The sequence below is a fragment of the Lathyrus oleraceus genome, chromosome 4 (genome assembly GCF_024323335.1).
Source record: "Lathyrus oleraceus cultivar Zhongwan6 chromosome 4, CAAS_Psat_ZW6_1.0, whole genome shotgun sequence".
NCBI lineage: Eukaryota > Viridiplantae > Streptophyta > Magnoliopsida > Fabales > Fabaceae > Lathyrus > Lathyrus oleraceus.
Genome location: NC_066582.1, coordinates 94,705,444 through 94,728,788, shown reverse-complemented (window position 1 = coordinate 94,728,788; position 23,345 = coordinate 94,705,444). Strand labels below are relative to the sequence as shown.

Below are 23,345 nucleotides of genomic sequence, written 5' to 3'. Positions count from 1 at the left end.
ATATTCTTGAATATTCATGAAAATTGAAATGTGTTATTTTAAATGACCAGGTGTATTATATATTGATGATGAATGAGGTTGGTTTTTGAAAGCTTTTAGTTTTTGAAAACGTCGATGTGACGCCCTTTTGTTTATATGCGTGCTTATTTACTCTGATTATATGTTAAGTATTTTGGGGTAGAAAAAGGGGTGTTACAAAAACTCTTAAATATTTCAGAACGACTACCTCAAATTCAAAAAAGGCAGTCGAAGTCCTATTCTTGTAAATCTAACACTCATAGAAGGGGACTATAGAGTCATAAAAAGAAGCGTATATGCTCTTTTCCCCATCAATAGGAGGGCTAACCACTCTAGGGGATCGTCGATCACAATGCCTACCTCATTTATAGTGACCTCTGTGTTTAGAGCCGAGGAAGTGCCAACTACTTTTGCATCTACCTAGTCATACTCCGACACAACCGGTCGATTTCAAAGATTCAAGTGGGCATCGCATTGATAACGAGAAATCGTATCGTGTTTTTAGGCTCATTTCACATGTTATATGTAACACCCTTCTAAAATACCCCAAATATTTAAATTAAAATAGCAGTATATCATCAGAGTAATTATGCCATTTAAGGGTGTCACACAATATTCCACACCATTCAACAATATAACGGTCATGCTCTTTTATTAATTTAAAACATAAACATTTGCATAAAACACAGCGGATATAATTTCATCAATCATGTAAAACATTACATGTAAAATGGTTCTCAACCAACAATAAAACGTTTAAAACAAGTTAAACGACCCATCCCGATGTTACATCTATCAGAGCACGACCCACTAAGGAGACTACACTAGACTCCAAGCATTAACTCCTACTCAACTCATTGCTCGTTACCTGAAAAATAGTTGTAAGGGTGAGTTCCTCAATCAATATAATAAGCATTATAAAACATTATGTAATGCTAAGTAATTTTAACACATTTCATCACCCTAATCCAAACATATATTCAGTAACAGCACATCAACTCAACATAATACTCAACACCAACACAAACACACGTATAATATTGGAATACATCCATTCATATTATACGCCATACATATATATTATGCAATGAGACTCCATGCATGCGGTACCGACTATTTGTGAACATATAGTTCAACCTCACCGTCCAAATCCAGGCACGGCTACCAAGCTCACTAGTCCCACTCATTTGAGACATAGTGACTCACTCACTAATTCCTCACCATGGGAATTAGCTACCACCCCAAATGGGCCATGCTATGCACGCTAATCACCTAGCATGCAAACATCAACAACAATCAAAATGATTTACTCACTAATTCCTCACCATGGGAATTAGCTACCACCCCAAATGGGCCATAATATCCATGCTAATCACCTAGCAATGCAACAACAACAACAACTCAAGAATAGACATATGCTCACACTCTAAGCCATAAAACAGTCTATTCACAAATGCATACATAACTGATACATTCACAGCATCATGCATACCATCACACATCATCAACACATTTTATCACAAAGCATATCATATCATGCCGCATAATCAAACACAGTATTAGCACACTCTACTAATACCTATACTACTCAAAACAACGGGAAATGATCCCTACTACGTCATACATCAGCTAAGTTACATCACTCAGCCTAAACAATCAAAAACTGCACAACAACAGTTCAGAAAACCACAAGTCTGCCCATACGCGTATTGCCTATGCCCATACGCGTATTGCCCATTCCTGACCAAATCCATACGCGTACTGCCTATGCCCATACGCGTATGGCGCGTTTCCTCGCCCAACCCATACGCGTATCATCTGCCTCATACGCGTATGCTACGCGTACCACTCTTCCATACGCGTACTAACAGAGACAAATCTACGTTCAAAATATCATCTTTTTCACTCATACGCGTAAGGCCTCATCCATACGCGTACCAGCCATCTCATACGCGTATTGCCTAGTGCCATACGCGTATGACCAGAACCCAGAATTCCCAGATCTGCTATGGCTTTCTCTGCTACGAGATCTATCCAATTCCAACCTTCTACAGTCCAATTTTTCATACATGTTCGTTCGTTTTATCAATTACAGATCATACACATTCGGCTTCCCAAATCGCTAACCTTACTACCTCTAATTCCTACGAGTTTTCGTCAATTATCATCCAATTTCGTTCATCAAATATTTCACAATTTCAGCATGCATCATTCAAATCAGAGTCAAAATCCATGGTTTATCACTACCCATTACATATTATCCCATAATACCCATTAATCGATGATAAACCCCCCTTACCTGAGTAAATCCGGCAGTCTCTGAGCTCCAAGCTTTCCCTTCCTTCAACCTTCGTTCTCTGGCTTTTTGCCCTTTTCCCTTTTCTGCCTCTTTTCCCTTTTCTGCCTCTTTTCCCTTTTCACGTGAAAATAACCTTTTTACCAAAAATGGGATTTTCTAAATTCCAACTTATATATTTTCCAATAATTATTATCCCAATAATAATAATAATTCAATAATTCCAAAATAATAATAATAATAATAATCCAATTATCTAATTAAATTAATAAATCTATTATTAACTTAATTTAAATAATGATCATATTATTATCGGGGTGTTACATTATACGTCTATGTTTTTATGCATTTTATCACCTTTTACTTCCGTTTTATTTATTTTGCAGTTGCAAAAAAGGAGCAAAAGAGTTGTTTTTTATCATTCTGAGCATACGGCGTTCGCCACCTGCTAGATGACGTTCGCCATCCCATTACCTGCCACGTCATTTAAGTATGGAAGGAATGGCGTTCACCATGCCCCTAATGGTGTTCGCCATTATCATGCAGTAACAGAACTGCGCTAGTGGGGCAGTTTCTTACCGTTTTTCTCTACCTATTTTCCTTCCACTCTCCTTGCACGATCAAAGGAAGTTAAGAGGACGCAAAACCTCTATAAATAGGACTGAGAGGTGTTTTGATATATCCAAGTTGTGCGGAAGCTTTGCCGAATCACATTTTAGTATTAAGCATAAATTTACCTGTAAAAGTTACAATAACTCACATCGAGGGATTGTCACACTTGTTTTTCTTTATTTTTCATTATCTATTGGATCAAGAACAAGTCTGCCGATATTTTCAATTCAATTCAACTTCCCATTTTCTTTAATTTCAGGTTTTCTTTTTACCGCTTTTGATATTTGTATGTTTTACTGTTTTTATTACTTGCATGCCATGCTGTTCTTAGTTTTGAATGCTTTAATTATGTTGTTTTCTAATAATATCATGCCTTGCTAAATTATTCTGAGTCTAGCGTATGAGGGTCGTCGTTACCGACAGGACTCGGTAGAAATAATAGGCGCGAATATATGATTTAACTATGTTTTGACTTTAGTTTCCAAATGTATGTTTTATCGTTTTGGCACGAGAGTGTGAGACAAATCAAGGTCCAGTCTGATAGCGCGAGAGTGTGAGGAAGGAACCGGATAGTGGAAACTAGGCATCGATCCTAAAAATAGCGAGAGCGCTTTATGCATCGCTCAGGATCTCATTTACTTTCAAAATACGCTTTCTAATTAGAACGGGCGAGCGAAAGCAAAATCCTATGGTTAGGAGGTGTGATCTTTGTCAATAGCGCGAGAGTGTGAGACGAGACCTTTAAGTCGATATTTTCTACTTAACACAATAAAATCATATTTAGTGTTCAAATTCTACATAAGCCCCTAGGAACACATAATCCATATTTCTGACTCATTTTTATCATAACTTTTAAACCGTTAGAAATTAGTATTTTCATTTTCGTTCATAACCTTATAACCTTTAGCCTTAGCTTTGCACTGCAATAATAGATGACATTAGCTTGACCATTAGTCTTTGTGGGTTCGATAATCTTTTAAAACTACACGATAGGCTGTGCACTTGCAGTCAACATCTGACAGATACGTCCGTCGCGATCACACATCAGCGTCATTAGGCTCGCATCCATGGGTCTACAAGCAAAGTTGAATGTAATCTTTAACATGTTCTCTCCTTTGAAAATTGGTGTGTACCTCTTCTTCCAACAAGACGCAAGGAGCATAAGAACCTCACCGCAGTTTATTCCTCCATCAACTTCTAATATAAGGGCATCCAATGAACTTGAAGAAGAAGTTTCTTCATCCAAAGGGTTCCCAAACACCCTTTCTGAGTCAGGATCGTCAGATAAGGTGACGATTTCCGGTTCAAAGTGATGGCTATTAAGAGGAGGAAGATGAGAATCAAGGGATGCTCCTATTACAAAGGAAGAGGAAGTTCCAACTTTAGAATTGCTCACTAGGTCAATCGTATTATCGTTCATCCTAACTAGAAAAACACAAAATGATGAAGACAAAGATCAAGTTAAGATGGTATCTGGTTATGGGAGATTGATGAAGTAGGGGAAGATGAAGAAAGGTGAAATCTTTAAAGAAAATCACCAAAATCTCTTCTAGTGGCGCTCTCATGGAAAAAGAAAGGAAAATGTTTTTTGAAAAATTAACTATAAGTTTGAATGCTAAAGGTTGCGAAAATGACTAAATACTCAACTCACCCTATTTATAAGCAACATCGACTGAAAGGATCAAGACCGAATAAAGAAAGAAATCACATGATCAACATCTAGATTTCACTCATGGATACACACCAACTCGAGTGCACTTAAGTACTCTGTAAACTGCGTCATACCCTAGTTGGTCACGTCACTACATGTATCAGAAAAGGGCGATAAAAGGCTTCAATGGTGGAACCACATTATATGCTCAGTTTCCCATTATTTTTTCAAAAAATGATCCTAAGTGTTTCAGTTCAATTCCACATCGGATCCCGTCATGGAAGTCAGTTAATGATACTTAAGGCTTCCTCCGGCTCCTTCAGTGCTCAACAAAGCTTTGAGGACAACTGTTTTGGACCGACCAAAGACCCAGATGACTAAGACCTAATCCAACCTCAAACCCACCCTACTTGACCCAATGTATAAAATCATTTCACACACTAAGAACAAGGTAAAATTAATGATCTCCACTTTCACTATATTCATCCTGAATCTTAAATTAACTTGGACGTTGAAGTACTAACTATACATGTCCATCCCGTACCACCATAAAAGATATCATAGCCACCTTTCAAGATAACCGATTCTTCAATTGTATCAATTTCTGATTCTCAAACGGAACAAATAGACTCAATATCTCATATTAATTAAATTAAAAAATTTGATTTATTTGAGATTCTAAATATAACGGTTACACATTACTATTTCCTAGTACCATGCCAAAACATAGGACCAAACAATAATTAAAAATCCCAAATCATTGCATCTGCACCTCTTTAGATAAGTGAGATAGATGTCAAGAAGTAGGTGGATTTTTACATCATGTTTCCTTTCACCTAAAATCCAAAACAGTATTTTGGAACCTTTCCCATTTCATAGAGGACACACCACACCAAGAAAATATACAGCACTATCAGTTACCTTAGCCTCCATTGTTACCATCGACACTCCTCAACAATCAACACCACTCCTCCGAATTTCCCTCTAATTTTGTTTCTAATATTCAAGGTACCGCGTTAAATTTTAATAATTCCATTGACTCTTTCAATTTTCAGTTTTCAATTCCTTCTCTAAAGGCTCGAAATTTGACTTTACTTCTTGATTTCTTCAATCTTAGGGTTTTCAATTTCGAAGATTCATTCAGAAATCGAATTATGTTAGGGGAAGTGCAACTTCAGCCTCCACCTATTCAGCAAACCCCCAGTGATTCTGATCCTTTACTCGGTCATAAAGACGAGGTTGAAGCTGATGAGTCCCCTGGAAGTTCTACCGAGATTATGAATCAGGAAGATGTTGAAGCTGGGTTACTCCCTTGTTGTCGAATTTGCCTAGAAACTGATTCTGATCCTGGTGAGTGATTCTTTTTGATTTTGCGGTAATTTTTTTGGAGTTCTTTCTGTTTCGCTGTGAGTTGAGAGTTTTTTTTTTTACCTCTATGTGGATTGGATAATCAAATTAAGGACTGTTTTCGTTTGGCTTCGCAATTGGTGACATTTTGATCGGATACTGTAGTTTTGGGTTTTGAATTGATCTTGTCGTGGTTTCTATTTCTTTCCTAGCATGACATGGATAACAGTGGATGATTCAGCTTCCCATATTAGGTTGATTGGTTTTTGGAAAGTTTGTACTTTTTGATACTGTTGGTTACTCGCCTTAGCAAACATTGAATTGGAATTGGGAAAATGGGCTCTTCTTGTATGTTAATGTTGTGTTTGGTAGTGTAATATTTAAAAATATTTTCATTTTAATAAATCTTGCTGGTTAATAAAAGGAAGCTCTTGGTGTTAATTGAAGGTTTTAAAAAACTGTCCATTACTGCAAAAAGTAGCACGATAAAACGGTATCGGAAGATGCCGATACCGAGAGTGTTATTCACCATTTTTATGATAAAGGACAAATTGTGATTAATTCACACAACGACGACCACAGGCACTGTTACAATACTTGTACCGGCCGAAATCGCAAAAGCCTTTACGTGACTGCGACCGTTTGTTTGGTCTTTTGGCGGTGGTTTCTGTTTGGTTCGGTGACCTTTTAGTTTGTGCTTGATGCAAGTGTGGTGCTTATATTTAGTAAGTTTCATGGTTTGTGCTGGGTGCGTTTGCCTAGAAGTTTTTGTTGTATGGGTGCGAGGGGTTTTTTATTTTAGCCTGCTTTGGTTTTGTTGTGGGAGGATTTATGGTTTCGGAGTAGGAGTTTTGGTGGGGCATCCCATGTTTTATTTTCTTTGGTTTTGCTGTACTGTACCTAACAATCTTGCACAACTTGCGTAGGATTTGGTCTGTTTTAATAAAATTTGCTGCTCAAAATAAAAATAAAAATGGAATTAACTAGAATATGGGAAAGCAGAAAACTATTGCCATTCTGTTGAATGCATGCATTTACCTAAATATTTTCAAAGAAACGCAGCATTTTCTATGTTTAAACTTCTTGTTTTAAGCATAAATCAATATTGTGACTAGAAGAACATGAATTATCTTCTGTGTTATGCCTAAGAATAAGAATGGTAAAGATTGATTGGTTATTAAGTTTTTTTTTTTTACCTTTTCTTGCTGAGGCCAGCATATCCTCATACATGTGCTTTGCCTGTGCTATTAATCTGATAAAGCTACATGATATTAGCAAAAATTAACTTCGCTGATATTACATGGGTAACACTTGTTTTCCTAAACCTATTTTTTGTTTGGCTTTGTAGAGGATGAATTGATATCTCCATGCATGTGCAAAGGAACCCAGCAGTTTGTCCATCGTTCATGTCTTGATCACTGGCGCTCAGTAAAGGTATATGTTTTGATGCATAATTTTAACTGCTAGTCTTTACTGGTTGAGATCAAATGTCAATTACATAAACTGTTTATTTTTGTGCTTCATAGGAAGGATTTGCCTTTTCACACTGCACCACCTGCAAAGCCCAATTTCATCTTAGAGTTGAAACGTTTGAGGACAACTCTTGGCGTAAAATAAAGTTCAGACTTTTTGTAGCAAGGGATGTTTTCCTTGTTTTCCTGGCCATACAAACTGTGAGTATTTTAAACATTATATCCTTTTCGTATTGAACGATGAACTTTTCATTGCCTCTATATTTTGGTTTCAATTCAATCTCTTTTTATGCGATCCTAAACATAATGTAATTCATTATTTCAATTCCATCCTACATTGATTATCACGGTGAAATGTACTCGTTATAAATGCTCTTTTTCAGATAGATGATGCTTATCTTATGTGGTTGTTAAACTGAACTTTCATGACAATATTCGGGTAACTTAGTATCTGTAGTTATTGTAAACAAAATGTCTATATTCCTTGGACCTAGGAGCAGTTAGATATAGAAGTTGTGATTGTAACAAGATGAAGAATTTCAGTTTCATTTGGGTGCATCTAATAAGGTGACGAGGTGCTTGCACAGTGTTGGTAACTTTAGGCCTCTTAAATTAGTTCGTTTTATGTTGATCTGCCTAGGTTTTGACATATCTTGTCTAGTTGTCTAATTGTCGAATCTTCAAGTTTATATATGCTAAATGTTTGGTGAACGAGGGACTTTACACGCAGGAAATGCCTCATTCGTTATTATCTATTTATTCGCCAGGTGATTGCTGCTATTGGTGGCTTCGCGTACATCATGGACAAAGATGGGAACTTCAGGAACTCTTTTGATGATGGGTGGGATAGGATACTATCAAAGCATCCGATACCCTTTTATTATTGTATTGGTAACCAATGGCTGAAACCCCTCTGCATTTGTCCTTGGTTTTTTGCCATGAAATTTTCTGATATTAGGGGGCCATATTTCTCTACATTATCCGAGATACTTGTGTAATCTGCTTTGAGATTTTCCTCCTTCATGTTTTATGTGAATCCCAAAGAATATTACAAAGAGAATGCTTCCATCTGTTGTCATGTTGGGGATGAAAGAGACATAGGCAGACACCTGAATAAATTTAATTATGATAAAACCAAACTGCAGTAACCATTCATGTTTTATTGCTTTGGGGGAGGAAAGAAAGAGGCTTTCTAAATGAAAAGTAATTTTAAACTTGAAATACTAATTCCCCTAGCTTTTTTCTTTTTTGCATTGTTTTTAAATAGTTTACCATGAAATATATATCAAAATATGTTATTTATCTATATTATATATTTCATTCATCGGATCTTAATGTTTAGATAATGATCTGTTTTGTGATATAATTATTTGAAAAGCTATGGCTTTCCCCCCTCTGCATCTCCCTCCCTCTCACAGCTAATATCCATATTCCAGGAGTGGTGGCCTTCTTTGTACTTATTGGATTTTTTGGCCTCATACTTCATTGCTCTTCCCTCAATAGCAACGACCCCAGAATGGCCGGTTGTCAAAACTGTTGTTACGGATGGGGCATCTTGGATTGCTTTCCCGCATCAATGGAGGCATGCTTTGCCCTTGTGGTTGTTTTTGTTGTCATCTTTGCAATTCTTGGTGTAGCTTATGGTTTTCTTGCAGCCACCATGGGAATTCAGAGAATTTGGCAGAGGCATTACCATATCCTAACCAAGAGGGAGCTTACAAAGGTAATGCGATGATGCTTAGTTGAATACCCTTATTGTTATATAATCTCTGCTAAATGAAATCTGTCATCAGAAATAGTATTTTCTATATCATTTGATACTCTATTTGAATATGATGCACAATATGCATATTTTATTCTATATAAATATTTACAGGAATACGTAGTAGAAGATCTACAGGGCTGTTACGTCCCACCCAAGTTAGACCCAGAACATGAAAGTCGCCTGAAAATGCTTAAGCTTTTGTGATTCCCGGAACAAATCTGTAAAAATGTGTTTTTAAATTATTCATGTATCAATCTGTTGCTTTATTTGCTGGTTATAATCTCTTACGCCATCCTTGTTTGCTAGAGCTTGGAAATGGTTTATATTGTTTTTTTTTTTTATAAATCTGTGATCCCACCAGATTCTGTAAACTCCAAATCTGACAGTTGGATAATACGAGGAAAATATTTGCATTTAAACTGTCCATGCAAATGAACTTACCTTTATTTATTCATCACCATTGTCATGCTGTATGTTTGGATGACCAATTCATAAGTTAAGTTCTCTAGGCTTGTATTATGAGCAGGCAAAGGAATTAGAAAATGGATCTCTACCAATTCAATGGTAGAGATAGGCATATCTCCCTTTGTTATCTGCATCAATTATTATCTCAGAACTATGTTCTACTCATGTTTTATTTTGGAATTTGGAAATTGTCTTTTGTTTTTGCAAATGGAATACATCATTTTCGAGCACTAATGTTATTTAGCTCGTATAATGACTACAAATTGTACAAGGTTAACCAGAGTGGGAGTTAAGAAGTAAACACAATCTGATACTTTGAATTATATAAAATGCTGCCTTTTGAAATAACTAATTGAAGTTCTGACCATACCAAACGAATGAACCGAATGAACATAAATCCAAATTGCATCACATTCATTCGAACTTGTATATCCTTACTACTACCACATATTAATTATCACGTATTAATAGAAACGAAAAAACCCTTTTATTTTGGGTTTTACTCGCAACTTGGAAAGGGTTCCTGGAATTAGGAGAATAAAACACGTAGAAGAGAGTTGCATGAGACAATGTTATTCTAGGGGATAATAAACATTTTAAGAATGATTAAAATAAAGAGATTTTACTAGTTATTTTGTTAAGGGGTTTGCTCTTCACATATTCTTAATGAGGTTTTACTAGTTATTTTGTTAAGGGGGTTTGCTCTTCCCATATTCTTAATGGCAGTTGTTTTGTTGAGGGGTTGCTATTCTTACTCTTCGTGCGAAGAGTCACTGTTTTAAAATTCAAAATTGTTCTTTTTAAATTCGGAAGGAAGTATATTTTTTTATGAACCCAAAATATACCACTTCCTTGATAAAAAAATATACTATTTTCCTTTGTAAATGAGTCATCCATTCTATTTTATCAAAAGTTAGTTTGGAAATGTATACATATTGAGTGAGTCTGTATGTGCACTTCCATAAAATCCATAAACACATTTTGAACTCATAGTAGTGTGTTTATTGTGCAATTTAGAGATTAATCTAAAAGTATACTTCCATAATAACCCTTAAATAGTAAATTTGTTACAAATTTGACATTTTTAAAAAATCTTATATTTCAAGTCATTTATACTAAATATACTATCAAAATAAATTTATTATCAATTAAACCATGCATTTGATGTAATTCAATTAAAAATCTCATATGTTAATTCAATCATAATCCATAATAAAACATCATTGTTGACAAATTACAAACTATAATACAAATATTATCAAAATGCAAGTAAATGTAAAATACCGAGTATATTTGACTCATCGGTCCCTTCCCTGTCTTTTGTACCGTAAGACATTTTATGCATTGGATATAATGACCTTTATAGTCGCCCTCACAAGAATGCCTTTCGAGAACTTTTCTCTCTCTATATCCGCTCGCACCACATAATATACTGACATGTAGGTAACACATCAATGACATGATTTGCTCTAGCCTAGTACTCTTTTAATATATCTTTGATGAGCTGACATATGTGGGACATATGTGGATCTCTCTGAACATCTGATGTCATATACGAATGTGACACTTTGAAATATCATTGGATGTAGTCGAATGCACTACTCTATGGCTAAGGAGCTAGCACAATCCATGATTCTTCTTGTCCTAGATGATTATAAAAAACATCAACATTGCCCTCCTAGATATTTTAGGTGATTAAAAATGAGTCTTAAATGATTAAATAGAATAAAAGTTCAAATATATTTTTTAATAAAGCAAATAAAAAACTAAATGATTAATTATTTGTCTCTATTTAGTCTTTCTTGACATTTTGATGAAAAAACAAAAATAAAAGAAATTAAAATGAATAAAAATCGAGTGCGAAAGTGTACGAAAAAAATAAAATTAACGCATTAAAATAATCAACACGAAATAAAGTTCTGTAAAACAGACAGATAAATATCAAATTTTGCAGTAAAAAATGCCTGATTGAAAAGACTCAGAATAATCAAAATGTGACCGTCCGAATGCCCGAAAAATAAATCGAGCACACCATGTTAAACTATGCGTAACATAAATCAATAAAATAGAAGATTGTAAGCCAGAGCCTGAAAAAATTATTCACCGATTTTACGCACGGTTAAGAAATCGATTCATGAAAATTTAAAATGTCCGGACGAAATTAGGGTATGACACATAGGATATGCAATAAATTCAAATTTGAAAATGTATGGTTGACTGTACTAGGTATTAATGAGTTTTTTTTATTGATCAATGGAATAACGTTGATAATTATAATATTATGGGTAGGCTAGAAACTTGTGGAGAAAGTATGATGAAATGAAGTAAAGACAATTACAATAAGTTGAGAAGAGAAATTGAAAAGTTTCATAGAAAGATTGAATAGTAAAGACAATTACAATAAGTTGAGAAGAGAAATTGAAAAGTTTCATATAAAGATTGAACAGGTTCGTCTACATGCTGATGGAGGGAATATTAATTATTTCACACTAATTCTCTTTTTGTTAAAGATGACCTTTTTTTGGAAACAAAGAGCAAATGCACATTGGTACAAAGATGGGGATCTGAATACTCGATTTTATCATGATACAACAACATCCATAGAGAAAGTTAATACTATAAAGTTGTTAACACATTCGAATGGGAAAGTGTGTACTTCGATTGTTGGTATATGCATAATTGCTAAAGATTACTTTATGAAGTTATTTAAGAAAGTTCTGAGTTTACGAGAGCAGGTTCTTCATGTTTTACCTTCTACCATATTCGAAGGAGATAATGATATATTGAACGCCACATTTGTTTTTGAGGAATTTAAGGAGGTCATTTTTTCTATGCAGACAGACAAATGACAAACAAATGGTCTGGTCCGGATGGATTCAATCCATAATTTTATCACCATTTCTGGGAGACTCGTGGTCCTGAAATATTTAGTGCTTGTTGTTCATGGTAGGAATCTGGTGTTTTCCCAACAAGTCCCAATATGACTAACATTGCTTTAATTCCTAAAGGTGAAGTTCATAATTCCATGTAGGACTGGATACCGATTTCACTTTGTAATGTGTTGTACAAAGTGATAGCTAAATTCCTTGCTAATCGACTAAAAAAAGTTTTGGAAAAGTGCATCACTGAAAACCAATATGCTTTTGTTATAGGTAAATCTATTCTTGACAATGCTATCACAACTATTAAGTGGCTCATCATATGAAGTCTAAGACAAGAGGAAAAGTTGGTAGATGACTCTTAAACTTGATATCAACAAAGCTTTTGACTGAAATGAATTAGATTATCTCAAGGATGTTCTCATAACGAAGTGTTTTATTCAAAAGTGGATAGGATGGATAGTGATCTGTGTGAAAATTATGGATTATTATGTGATTGTGAATGATTCTATGATAGGACCTATTGTTCCAGGACGTGGTTTAAGGCAAGGTGATCCTTTGTCATCTTTTTTTATATCGTGTTCAGAAGGTCTCTTGACACTCATTAGGGGGATATACATGACATCAAAATTTGTATAAATTCTGAATCATATCTCATCTTTTGTTTGCTGATGATTGTTTGCTTTTCTTTCAAGTGATATGAATGCATCAAATGTGTTGAAAAAATATTCTTGCCACTTATGAAGAAGCCTCAGGATAATCCGTTAATCTTAAAAAAATCAGAAATATTTTATAGCGAGAAGGTCTCTATTAATGTCATGGGCGGGGTAGCTAATATTCTACGGGTTCAATAAGTTTTGGGAACATGTAAGCATCTCGATCTCCTGTTCATGGTTGGAAGAAGTAGAAAAACCACTTTCAATTTATTAAACAAAGAGTCTTGAAAAAGATAAATTCTTATAGTAGTACATGTCTTTCTCAGGTGGCGAAAGATAACATCCCATTCACATCTATAGATTTTTCTCTTTTGCAAGAATTAAATCAAGACTAACAAGCTTTGTTATCATTCATTATTTAGAGTATTTAGGAGGGTAAAAATCATCATATTTGGAACCACAGAAGATTTAGTAGAAAAAATTTTGTGATCATGCCTCTTACCTACTTTTGGGATGGATAAATGCACAACAACTCCAATCGATAAGCTCTATCTATAATGAAACCCCTATGAATAATACTTGGAGAAAACCTTTTGCCAGCCATCTCAAATACAATATAAACATCTCTTTTTCAACGAGTTTTAATAAGGTAAGAATATATATTTATGTACGAGATGAAGAAGGGTAATTTGGGGTATCTTAACAGAGTGAGTCTCATCTATTACTCAGGTTGATATGAGGGAGACTTTAGGCCTTCTAGTAGCCATCAAATGGATGCATGAGCTCGACTTGGATGAAGTGGATTTTGAGCTAGATTCAAAAATAAGGAATAAGTGAATAGCGGGCCAACAACTAAATTTGTTAGAGTTTGATAGAAATATCAAAGAATGGAAATGCTACTAGCCCATTATTTTATAAACTCACATGATAAATTCGTTAGAAGACAAACTAGTGAAATTGCTCAAAGAAATTCCATATTTTATTGGTTTTTAAATTTTTATTGATATATCAATATATATTCAGCTGTTTTTTTTATTAAAGATATGAATTAAGTCTTTCCCGTAAAAAAAATAAAAAATTAAACCCCACCTCTCAATTGATTTCCGCAAGACATATAGTTTGGTATGCAAGGCCACAGGACTCTATCATGATTACATGTTTTTAAGCTAGCTTGATATTCATCCTTTAGAACTATCTCATTTTCATTTATAGTTTTTTCTTAATCTTCTTTAAAATTGTCACAATTTTCTATTAGAATGAAACAAATGTAGTAACTATAATAAAAGGACACTAAATCCATATTAGGGAATGACACCATTACATTGTGTTACACAATTGGAATCTAGCACCCCACCATCCCCAACAAAAATAAGATGATCACCATCTCTAATAACCTCAATATCATCAATTTCAGCTCCATCTTTGCAAACAACCTTATTAACAACTATACCAAATTTCTTACCTCCAATCTCAACTAACTCTTTAAAACTCTCAGGTAACAATATAAGCTTCCCAGCAACCTCGCCTTTTTCGGGGCAACTAATGGTAACTCTAGTTGGACGCACAATACTCTTCGCATCATTCCTCACTATGTTATTCATGTTAACGGATAAAAATTGATCGTTTTCTCCTTTGGTTGCGGCCGACATTATCCCGAATAAAGAATTGTGGAAATTGTTAGTCCTACGCCTTGGACGATTCGGAATCGGAATCCACGAACCGTCGTTTCCTTGAAACGATCCATCTTGGGGCATAGATATTATTGGCTCACTTGTAAATCTACCAAGGTACCTCACCTTAGCACCACCCTGTCTCTCAGGAATAGGCATAGCAACAAAAGATTGAGTCTTGAGTTGTTCTCCTTTGGCTTCAAAAATAGCTTTGATTTCTACATGACCTTGTTGATCAGCTAAATCTCTTGGAGTCCAACCATATCTGTCTGGTTTATCAATGTTAGCTCCATTTTCTAAGAGAAATTTGACAATTTCTACGTTGTCTTCGGACACGGCGACGTGTAAAGCCGTGGTTCCAACGGTGTTACTTGGAAGTGAGATGTCTCCTCCATAACGCATAATGTCTTGTAACAAATTGAGATTGTTTTGTTCAGCAGCAGTGCATGCATATTGACCAACATCACCACTTTGCAAGGTAGCACCATTTTCTACCAAAAGTTTTGTTACTGTTTCATGTCCACCAAGTATAGCGTCCCACAACGCTACATTTCCATCTGAATCTGAAAAAAAAATAAAAATTATTTGAAATAATTTATAAATAAAATGTTACAAGCATGATTTAAAATTGCGGTTAAAAAACCCTAACATTTTTCAGAAATAAATTGAGTTTTGGTTTCAAAATTTGAATTTTGACAAAAATACTGGAAGAAATTTGGACAAAGACGGTTGCTATTATTACAAAGATTACTGCATCAATAATATTAGGTCTGTATTCACAATTGTAGATCTCAATTTAAATTCATGCTGATAAGAAATGTTATATTATAATTTTTTTGGATAAATAATTTTTCCAAAGTCAACATTAATGTAGAGTGGGGCTGTGCAATTTGGATGAGATTGGTCATGAATGTAAGTTCTACAATATTTAATATTTTGTGAAATTATTAAAATAATGTATGACACAAAACCACAAAAAAAAAATCATGTTAAGAATTTTATTGGCAAATAGAGGCATGGATAAGATTGGATTAGGTATATTTTGTTATTATAAGATTTTAGTTACAACTAGTAGGTTGTTGACTCTGAGAGACCTGAAATTATAATAATGGAAAGGAATAGACATTATATAATAAAAACTATATATTTTATTATTAAGAAATAAATAAGATCATTTTTTAAATATTATAATACAATTTTTAATGGACGGTGGTATAAAGAAAATCAAAATAATATGAGGAAAGTCAATCCAAGGATTATTAATTTATAACTTCATTAATACTACTACATGAAGTGTATGCAATCCATGTTGTGAGTTGATTTCTTTGTCTATTTTTAAAAATAATCCAAGAAAAAGATAAATTTAATGACTTCCCAATACAGAAAAGATAAGTCAACTAAGAAAATAAATGACGGACATAAAAGATTATTTATTGCAAGGGTAGAGGATAAAGCCAAATTAGCAGTAGATGTTTATTTATTTAAATAAGTAGATATTTTTTATAATAAATTAAAAAAATCCAAATGCTTACTAATAAAGGTAAGAATCCAAATAAATTATGATTTGGCAATAATTGTCGTTAATAATAGTTTTCATATGTCATTGTTTTCTAAACTGATTATTAGTCCATGTATTGTATTTTAAAGTACTTTCTGAACTTATTGTGCAAATAATGCTATAACCAAAATAATTGAAGAAGTAATTGAGGATCTTTTTTTAAAAATAATTTTTATAATATTAGATATTTAATTTAAAAAATATATATTTTAAATGAAAAATTAATTTGAATAATTTTTTATAAAATTTTATTTTAATTATTTCATCCACTTACTATATTTTTAATATCAAAATTTTAAAAAATCAATTAAATCTATAAAAATTATTGCTGAAATATATCTTTTTGAAAAATTATATCAATTTGATTATATTTTAAGTTTCAATATTGTATATTTATATTTTTAATTCATAAAAAATATATTAAAAAAACATAGGATATTTATAAATATTTTTTTTATAAAAATCATTTTGAAAATAAGAAAAAGTCTATCGTTAAAGATAAAACAAACAATGGCTTAAACAAAATAAGTTTAGAGACAAGAAATATTTACCTCTAATGTTGGGATTTGCCCCATAATCTAACAGAAGCAAAACACAGTTTTCTTTTCCTTTAGATGCTGCTATATGCTGATTTTGTAAGAACAATAAATCAGCACAATAGATTCAAAAGAAATAGACAATACAGTACACAAAACAATATCAAAAATAAAAAACCAAACACTCACCAATGTTGTCCTTCCATTGTTGTCAGATTCATTTGGATCCAAACCTCGTTTTAGCAGTTGATGTAACAACAAATCATCTCCTCTTGATGCTGCAAAACACAGACTCACCGGTAAGTCCATTCGACCGCGAGCTAACATGTTCTCCGTCTCTACCAAAACTCCCTCCATGATCGGATCATTAACCTCTTTCAAATGCTGCACACCATCATATCATGTGAGAAAAAATTATAGAAAAATTTCAGTTACCAGAGAAATCGTTATGATATTATGCGAACCTGAAGAAGATTGTTCATGATTATGGTTCCATCGCCAACGTTAGCTTGAACTATATTCATGAATGTGGTACGGTTCAGCCTCAACAATTGACTTAATCGCTTAGTTCGAACTGTAAAATGCTGTGGCTTATAGCAAAGTACACCAATTTCGCCGCAAAGTTCTCCTGTTTTTGCTTCCCCGACAACATGTTCAACGCCGCCTTTGAGAACTAGTAAGTCCTGACGAATAAAGGTACATTAGAAAACACGCGAAGAAATCGTTGTTCTATGTTACAATATAAACAATGTTGAAAATTTGCATTTAGAATTCGAATCAATGATAACGATATTTACCACAGCTCCGGTGACTAGAATGTAGAAATCGGTCGGAGCTTCGTTTTGCAATATAACATCTTCTTTTGGTGGAAAATACTCGGGCTTCATCTCCGATACCTTTTGAAGTCGAATCAAAACATAATACAAAACATTAACGCAAATTGAATATGTAACTAACAGTTACAAGTTATGACTAAAAATGTGCAATTACCAATTGGAAGAGCAAATCATTTGAAACCCCTTTGAATAAATAGACCTTATCCATCAAATTATAAAAAAGATAATGTGAAATGCTTGATCGGATAGCTTTCGGAAGAGAATCGAGCGTCTCTTGTTGCTGCAAACCCTCGGAGTCTGTTCGAAACTTCAAACACAAGTGAGCAAGCATTTGATCTTGTAAGCGAGGCGGCAATTGGTTCCTCTGGGAAAAACTCGACGCGGCTTGTATGGTATCCCTCTAAAAATAGTCGCGAACAATGAGTTCTACAATTTCTTAAACATGAAATCGCTACCAAAAATCAAAACTTTATACTTACGAATTTTCTAGTGCGACTTGTGCCATGCACGACTAAGTTAGTCATGTTACCAATCAGATATGCGGTTAATCCTAGATTGAAGAGCATGTAAAAGATGACGAAGATCATTTCCCTTTCGTTCACCGGATGCAAATCTCCGTAACCGACCGTCGTTAAAGTCGTGATTGACCAGTAAATTGTTGTCACATATCTCGTCCACAAGGACTGGTGAAGGAAATCCTCCATTGTTTCGCCAATCCACGTCTTTTTGGGATCATGATAACGCGCGGCGAGAAGATAATAAAAGCATCCAGCACAATGCACAGCAAAAAGAGTAACCTGCAAAAATCATTCAAATTATTAGTTCATTTCATTTCAATTTATACCGAATCTTCTTAGAATGTCACAAACATCATACATTCAAAAACTTACACAAATAAGCTTCGCGCATCGAACCCAAAAATAGTTAAAGTTTCTGTCCTTCTCAAGCCTGATATAAAAAACACAACATTTACCTTCATAATCTACGCAACAAAGAAACACAATACATACAGAATTTTACGAATGCGAAGCTATAGAGTCGCAATCATACCGAGAAAACAAAGAACTAACTCTTCGAAGACGCCAAAGGCGAAGCATATTGAATAGGCCATAAGTTTGAATCGGAGCAGGGGAAAGACTTGCAACAAGCTCAGAAGGAATGATCGATATAAGATCTAATACAAACCAAGTTCTTGCGTATCTCCAAGCAATCTTTTTCGGGTTATCGACGAACAAATAAGTAGTTTTGTCTATGAAAGCCACAAAGAATGTGAGAATCATGTCTATAGCAAAGAATCCATTGACAATATTATCTGAAATAGAAAGAGGTTCTTCTGGTTTCTTAAGGAATCCAAATTCAAATGGAGATACCCAAGCTGTATACACTACCAATGTAACAAGAAAAGTTTCCCATATCCTGCAAATAGACAAAAATAATTTAATTACTTAATACCCAAAATGAAAATTTTGCACATTTAAAAAAATTAAAAATAAATATACTCCTTTCCAAAATTTATTTAACCAATTCACACAATAATAAAAAAAAACTTATTGTTGAAAGAGAAAATAGTAATTTTAGTGAAATTCTTTTATCATGTACCACCTATGTCCTTAAACATATGACCATTCTGAATTTTCTATTTCTCTCTTTACAAGACTCTTTCACATTTTCAAAATGAATTAAATATTTTTTTGACCATATACTTCTACTATTATTACTATTTACTATTACTATTATACAAATATTAACTAGTTCTCTTTTTTTAAAGATAAATTTATAAAATTGTACAAAATGTTTACAAAATTTAATATCACAAATATTTTTTATTTATTTATAGATTCACTTTTAACATAAATATAAAATAAATTGATATTAAACTCAAGTAATATAAGTAACATTAATTATTAAATATATATAATACAATTGAAAAGAAAAATAATAATTAATTTGTAGTTAAAATAAAATAAAAAAATAAATTTAATAGTATAAAAAAAATATTAATAATTCATTGATATTAGTGTAATGTTATTCTTCAGCTTTTTTTATGAAAAAAATGATAGCTAATTGACATTCCAAAGTCTACAATAACTATAGCAACATTTATACCGAATGAAATCCCAAAAACCTTTACGTCTACTGATGATTATTTAAAACCTTGACCATCACGAAACCACCTTGGGGCTTTCTCGGTCCGGTCCCTATCACCTATTAGAAAACTCCCCCAACCACAAAGTTCTAAATAGCCCGAAACAGAGTAACAGTAACAGTTACAGAGGGAAAAAAAACAAAACTGTAGTATTGAAAATTTCAAATTAAGAACCCAATTTCAACTTTCTTTCGTTACATAAAAACAGCATCATTAGCACACCACCAACTTCCAGGTTTCTTCCCATTGAAGCTAACTAAAGTCAAACATTATACTTTGACCTGAGACACGTGTTGAAGAGATGAATCTCTTATTACACAGAGTAGAACAAATAAAATATTTTTATTCGAATTCGATAGATCTATAAGAAACATCATTTCAAGTAAGATTGACTCAAAAAACACCAATGAAAACGAAAGGTAACCAAAATTTAATGTTTTACTATACGGCGGTGTTCATTAAGAAAACATATTGTTGGTTTCTGGTTTCTCAAGGTTTCCGAATGTTTCTGAATGTTTCTGAAGTATAATAAAACAAGCAAATTTTAACATTTAGTCAAAAATAACTTCGAAATATACAAGAGGATACAAACGAAAATAAATAATTAAAAATATAAAATTAGAATTCAACAAGAAAGAAATAGCTTGAATGATTTCAAAAAGTAGAATAAAAGAAAGCATCACAAAAAAATAAAAAAAATCAAGTAAAATAATACAAACAGAAAACGAAAGAAGTGGAACATTAACAGCTAACAATTTTCCGTCACAAACAAAGCAACAACATTAAAAAAAACACCGGATTACCTGTACCGGCGGTCATAAGGAGATATAATGAGAGGCCGAAGTTTAACTCTCCGGTTACTTCTTGCTCCGAGAGAAGGTAATATTCCGGTGGAAAGACTGTAGTGGCTGCCATCTCTGGATAATTCAAGTTCTTCTTGACCACACATAGTCATTGGAATCACCATTTCTTATGGATAATTCTTTCAAGTTTTGTGTTTATGTTTATGTTTGTGTTTTTACTTAGTACACGGTTTCGGTGGTAGTTGAAGAGGCGGTTCTGAATATATATATGTTGGTTATGTATGTCCGTGTGTTGTAATACACCAAGTTTCCCGTGTGCTCTATTTATATGCTAGAAATTTGACAAATTGTACTCGAATAGGAGCTGATGGAGACATCTTATAAATTTTTTGGAGTACAAAGTAGTAATTTGCATAAGTTGTTTATTTATTTTTATGAAGGGTGTTTTAATGACACAATACTGTATTGGTATTTCTGGCAGTTTTGAGGGACTTGAGATTGGCGAGTCAATGATGCTATTAATTCACTTTTTCTTTATTATCTCATTTGACAAACGTCAACCCAATAATAAATGAAAAAAAATTTAAATGCCTCCCTTTAATTTTATAACTTTTTTAATTTTTTTGAAAATGGAATCAAAAAGATTTTTTTTTTTAAATGAGACTAAAAAGTTATAAAAGTTAAAATAATGGTATAAAATGCATTTAAGAAAAAAAAGGAAAATAAATATTTTATTCAATTATTATTGATGTAATTTCTCTATTATAAATACAAAATGGAAAATAATAATTTTAAAATTATATCTACTTTTTTTGGAGAAAAATTCAAAGACTAATTACTCACATTCATATCTAACAAATATTAGTTCAGAAACCAAAGTATATATATTAATTAGAATTTATCAATGAAAAAATAAACAATTAAAATTAAGTTTGAAAACAAATTTGGCCTACCAAAATTTTGAAATGTTTAATTTTGACTTTCTAAAATTTAATGGTTTGATTTTGCCTCCCTCAAATTTATCCTACTATTGTTAGTTGATAGTTCTTCAATGACACATAGACTAACTTTGCTTATGTGGCATTAAAGAAATTAAATCTCCATTGATGTGACATAAGAAAATAAAATGGTTGAGGTAAAAAAAATTCAATGCAAAAGGCACTGACACGTGAATGACATGATAAAGAAGTAGTAAAGAATAAAGAAAAAGGACAACGATCAAATGACAGAACGACGACGAACCTGTTCATAGCGATGAAAGCTGGTGGGTCAACGAAGACTCCTCTCAAATATATATCAAAGTAATTTTTTTCATTCTCTTTAGGAATTCCAGATTGTTAGAGTTTCAATCTTCTTTTTTCCTTCAATAAAGTTCTTTTATTTTTCTAAAAAAATATTGAAATTTATGTACAATTTCTTATATTCTTTTATGTTCAAAGTGGTCTAAATTTTATTGAGGAAGATAATGAATATAGTGAAGAAAAATCTAAGAATGATATAGATGTTGATGCTGAGAGTGAAGAGACAAAATTTGAAGATAATGATTATAATGAAAGTTGGGACTGGACAAGTGTACTCTTAGATGAATTTCAGAATCCAACTTAAGGTAGTCAAATACAACAAATTTCTAACGTCCCACCTAGACTTGAAGACTTTGAAGATGAAGATAGGAATAATGAGGAATTAGATACTCCGGCTGAAAAGAACAAGACATGAGGTAGTAAGTCTAAATATCTTGAATTTAGAAATAAAAAATTAAAAATATAATACGATAGTTTATTCAACACAACTTAAAAATGTAGCAAAACACAACCCGATGATACAATATAAGAGCGACACCGAATACAAAATTAAACAACCGACAAAGATACAACGAACATAAACAAAACAAACTAGCAAATATGCCAACTATACCATCCTCAGTAACCAAAAGCTAATCACTCTTCATCCTTAATATATGAATCACCCGTATCAAATGCAGTAATAGGGAACATAGAAATAAGAAAGGGGTGAAAATACATTCATATATGATAATGATACATACAACATCAAGGATAGTTCACATATGAAACATATTCGGTCAACACAACATACAACATATAAATCATTATTCAATGTGTATTTCCTCTACTCCCATGCATGTGATACCATCCTACAACCTTGGACCAAATTCCTACAATGTTGAATATCAGAGTTATGTTATTAGGGATGCTCAACACTGAACCGAAGTCCTAAATTAATCTCCGATATAAATGATGCATGATGCTACAAACAAATGCAAACAATATCCATCCAAACCTCCTATCTCCATTATCAATTATCAATCACAACACTAGACCGAAGTCCTTCAACACTAGACCGAAGTCCTACAATGCTAGATACCAGAGTTATGTTGCTGAGTGATCCTTAACACTGGACACGAGTCCTAAAGCACTGGACCAGAGTCCTACAACACTATTTTCTTTCAAAAATTAAACATCAAACTCACCAATAATATACAAACACATCAAACAACCATCGAAATTCATCGCAATTGTAAGGCCACATCAATGGTTTCACCGAACCACACATCTCAACATCAACAATTTACCCCTCGTGAAGCATTAATTATAAACTCAACACAATAATAAAAATT

General features: G+C 33.2%; 2 protein-coding genes across 2 annotated transcripts; one reads left to right on the top strand and one right to left on the bottom strand.

The window, feature by feature from the left end:
* Positions 1 to 5,309: 5,309 nt before the first annotated feature.
* On the top strand, positions 5,310 to 9,580 carry LOC127073616 (uncharacterized). Its single transcript, XM_051014789.1, has 7 exons — positions 5,310 to 5,585; positions 5,695 to 5,927; positions 7,273 to 7,358; positions 7,451 to 7,597; positions 8,164 to 8,287; positions 8,833 to 9,119; positions 9,273 to 9,580. The coding sequence occupies exons 2-7, from the start codon at positions 5,732 to 5,734 to the stop codon at positions 9,363 to 9,365; spliced, it is 933 nt and encodes a 310-aa protein (XP_050870746.1). The 5' UTR covers positions 5,310 to 5,585; positions 5,695 to 5,731; the 3' UTR covers positions 9,366 to 9,580.
* Positions 9,581 to 14,386: 4,806 nt separating this feature from the next.
* LOC127073614 (potassium channel AKT1) lies at positions 14,387 to 21,053 on the bottom strand. Its single transcript, XM_051014788.1, has 10 exons — positions 20,711 to 21,053; positions 18,812 to 19,177; positions 18,652 to 18,709; positions 18,241 to 18,558; positions 17,916 to 18,161; positions 17,723 to 17,821; positions 17,390 to 17,608; positions 17,115 to 17,309; positions 16,941 to 17,016; positions 14,387 to 15,394 (listed from the first exon to the last, which is right to left on the bottom strand). The coding sequence occupies exons 1-10, from the start codon at positions 20,872 to 20,874 to the stop codon at positions 14,463 to 14,465; spliced, it is 2,673 nt and encodes an 890-aa protein (XP_050870745.1). The 5' UTR covers positions 20,875 to 21,053; the 3' UTR covers positions 14,387 to 14,462.
* Between the last annotated feature and the right edge of the window lie 2,292 nt (positions 21,054 to 23,345).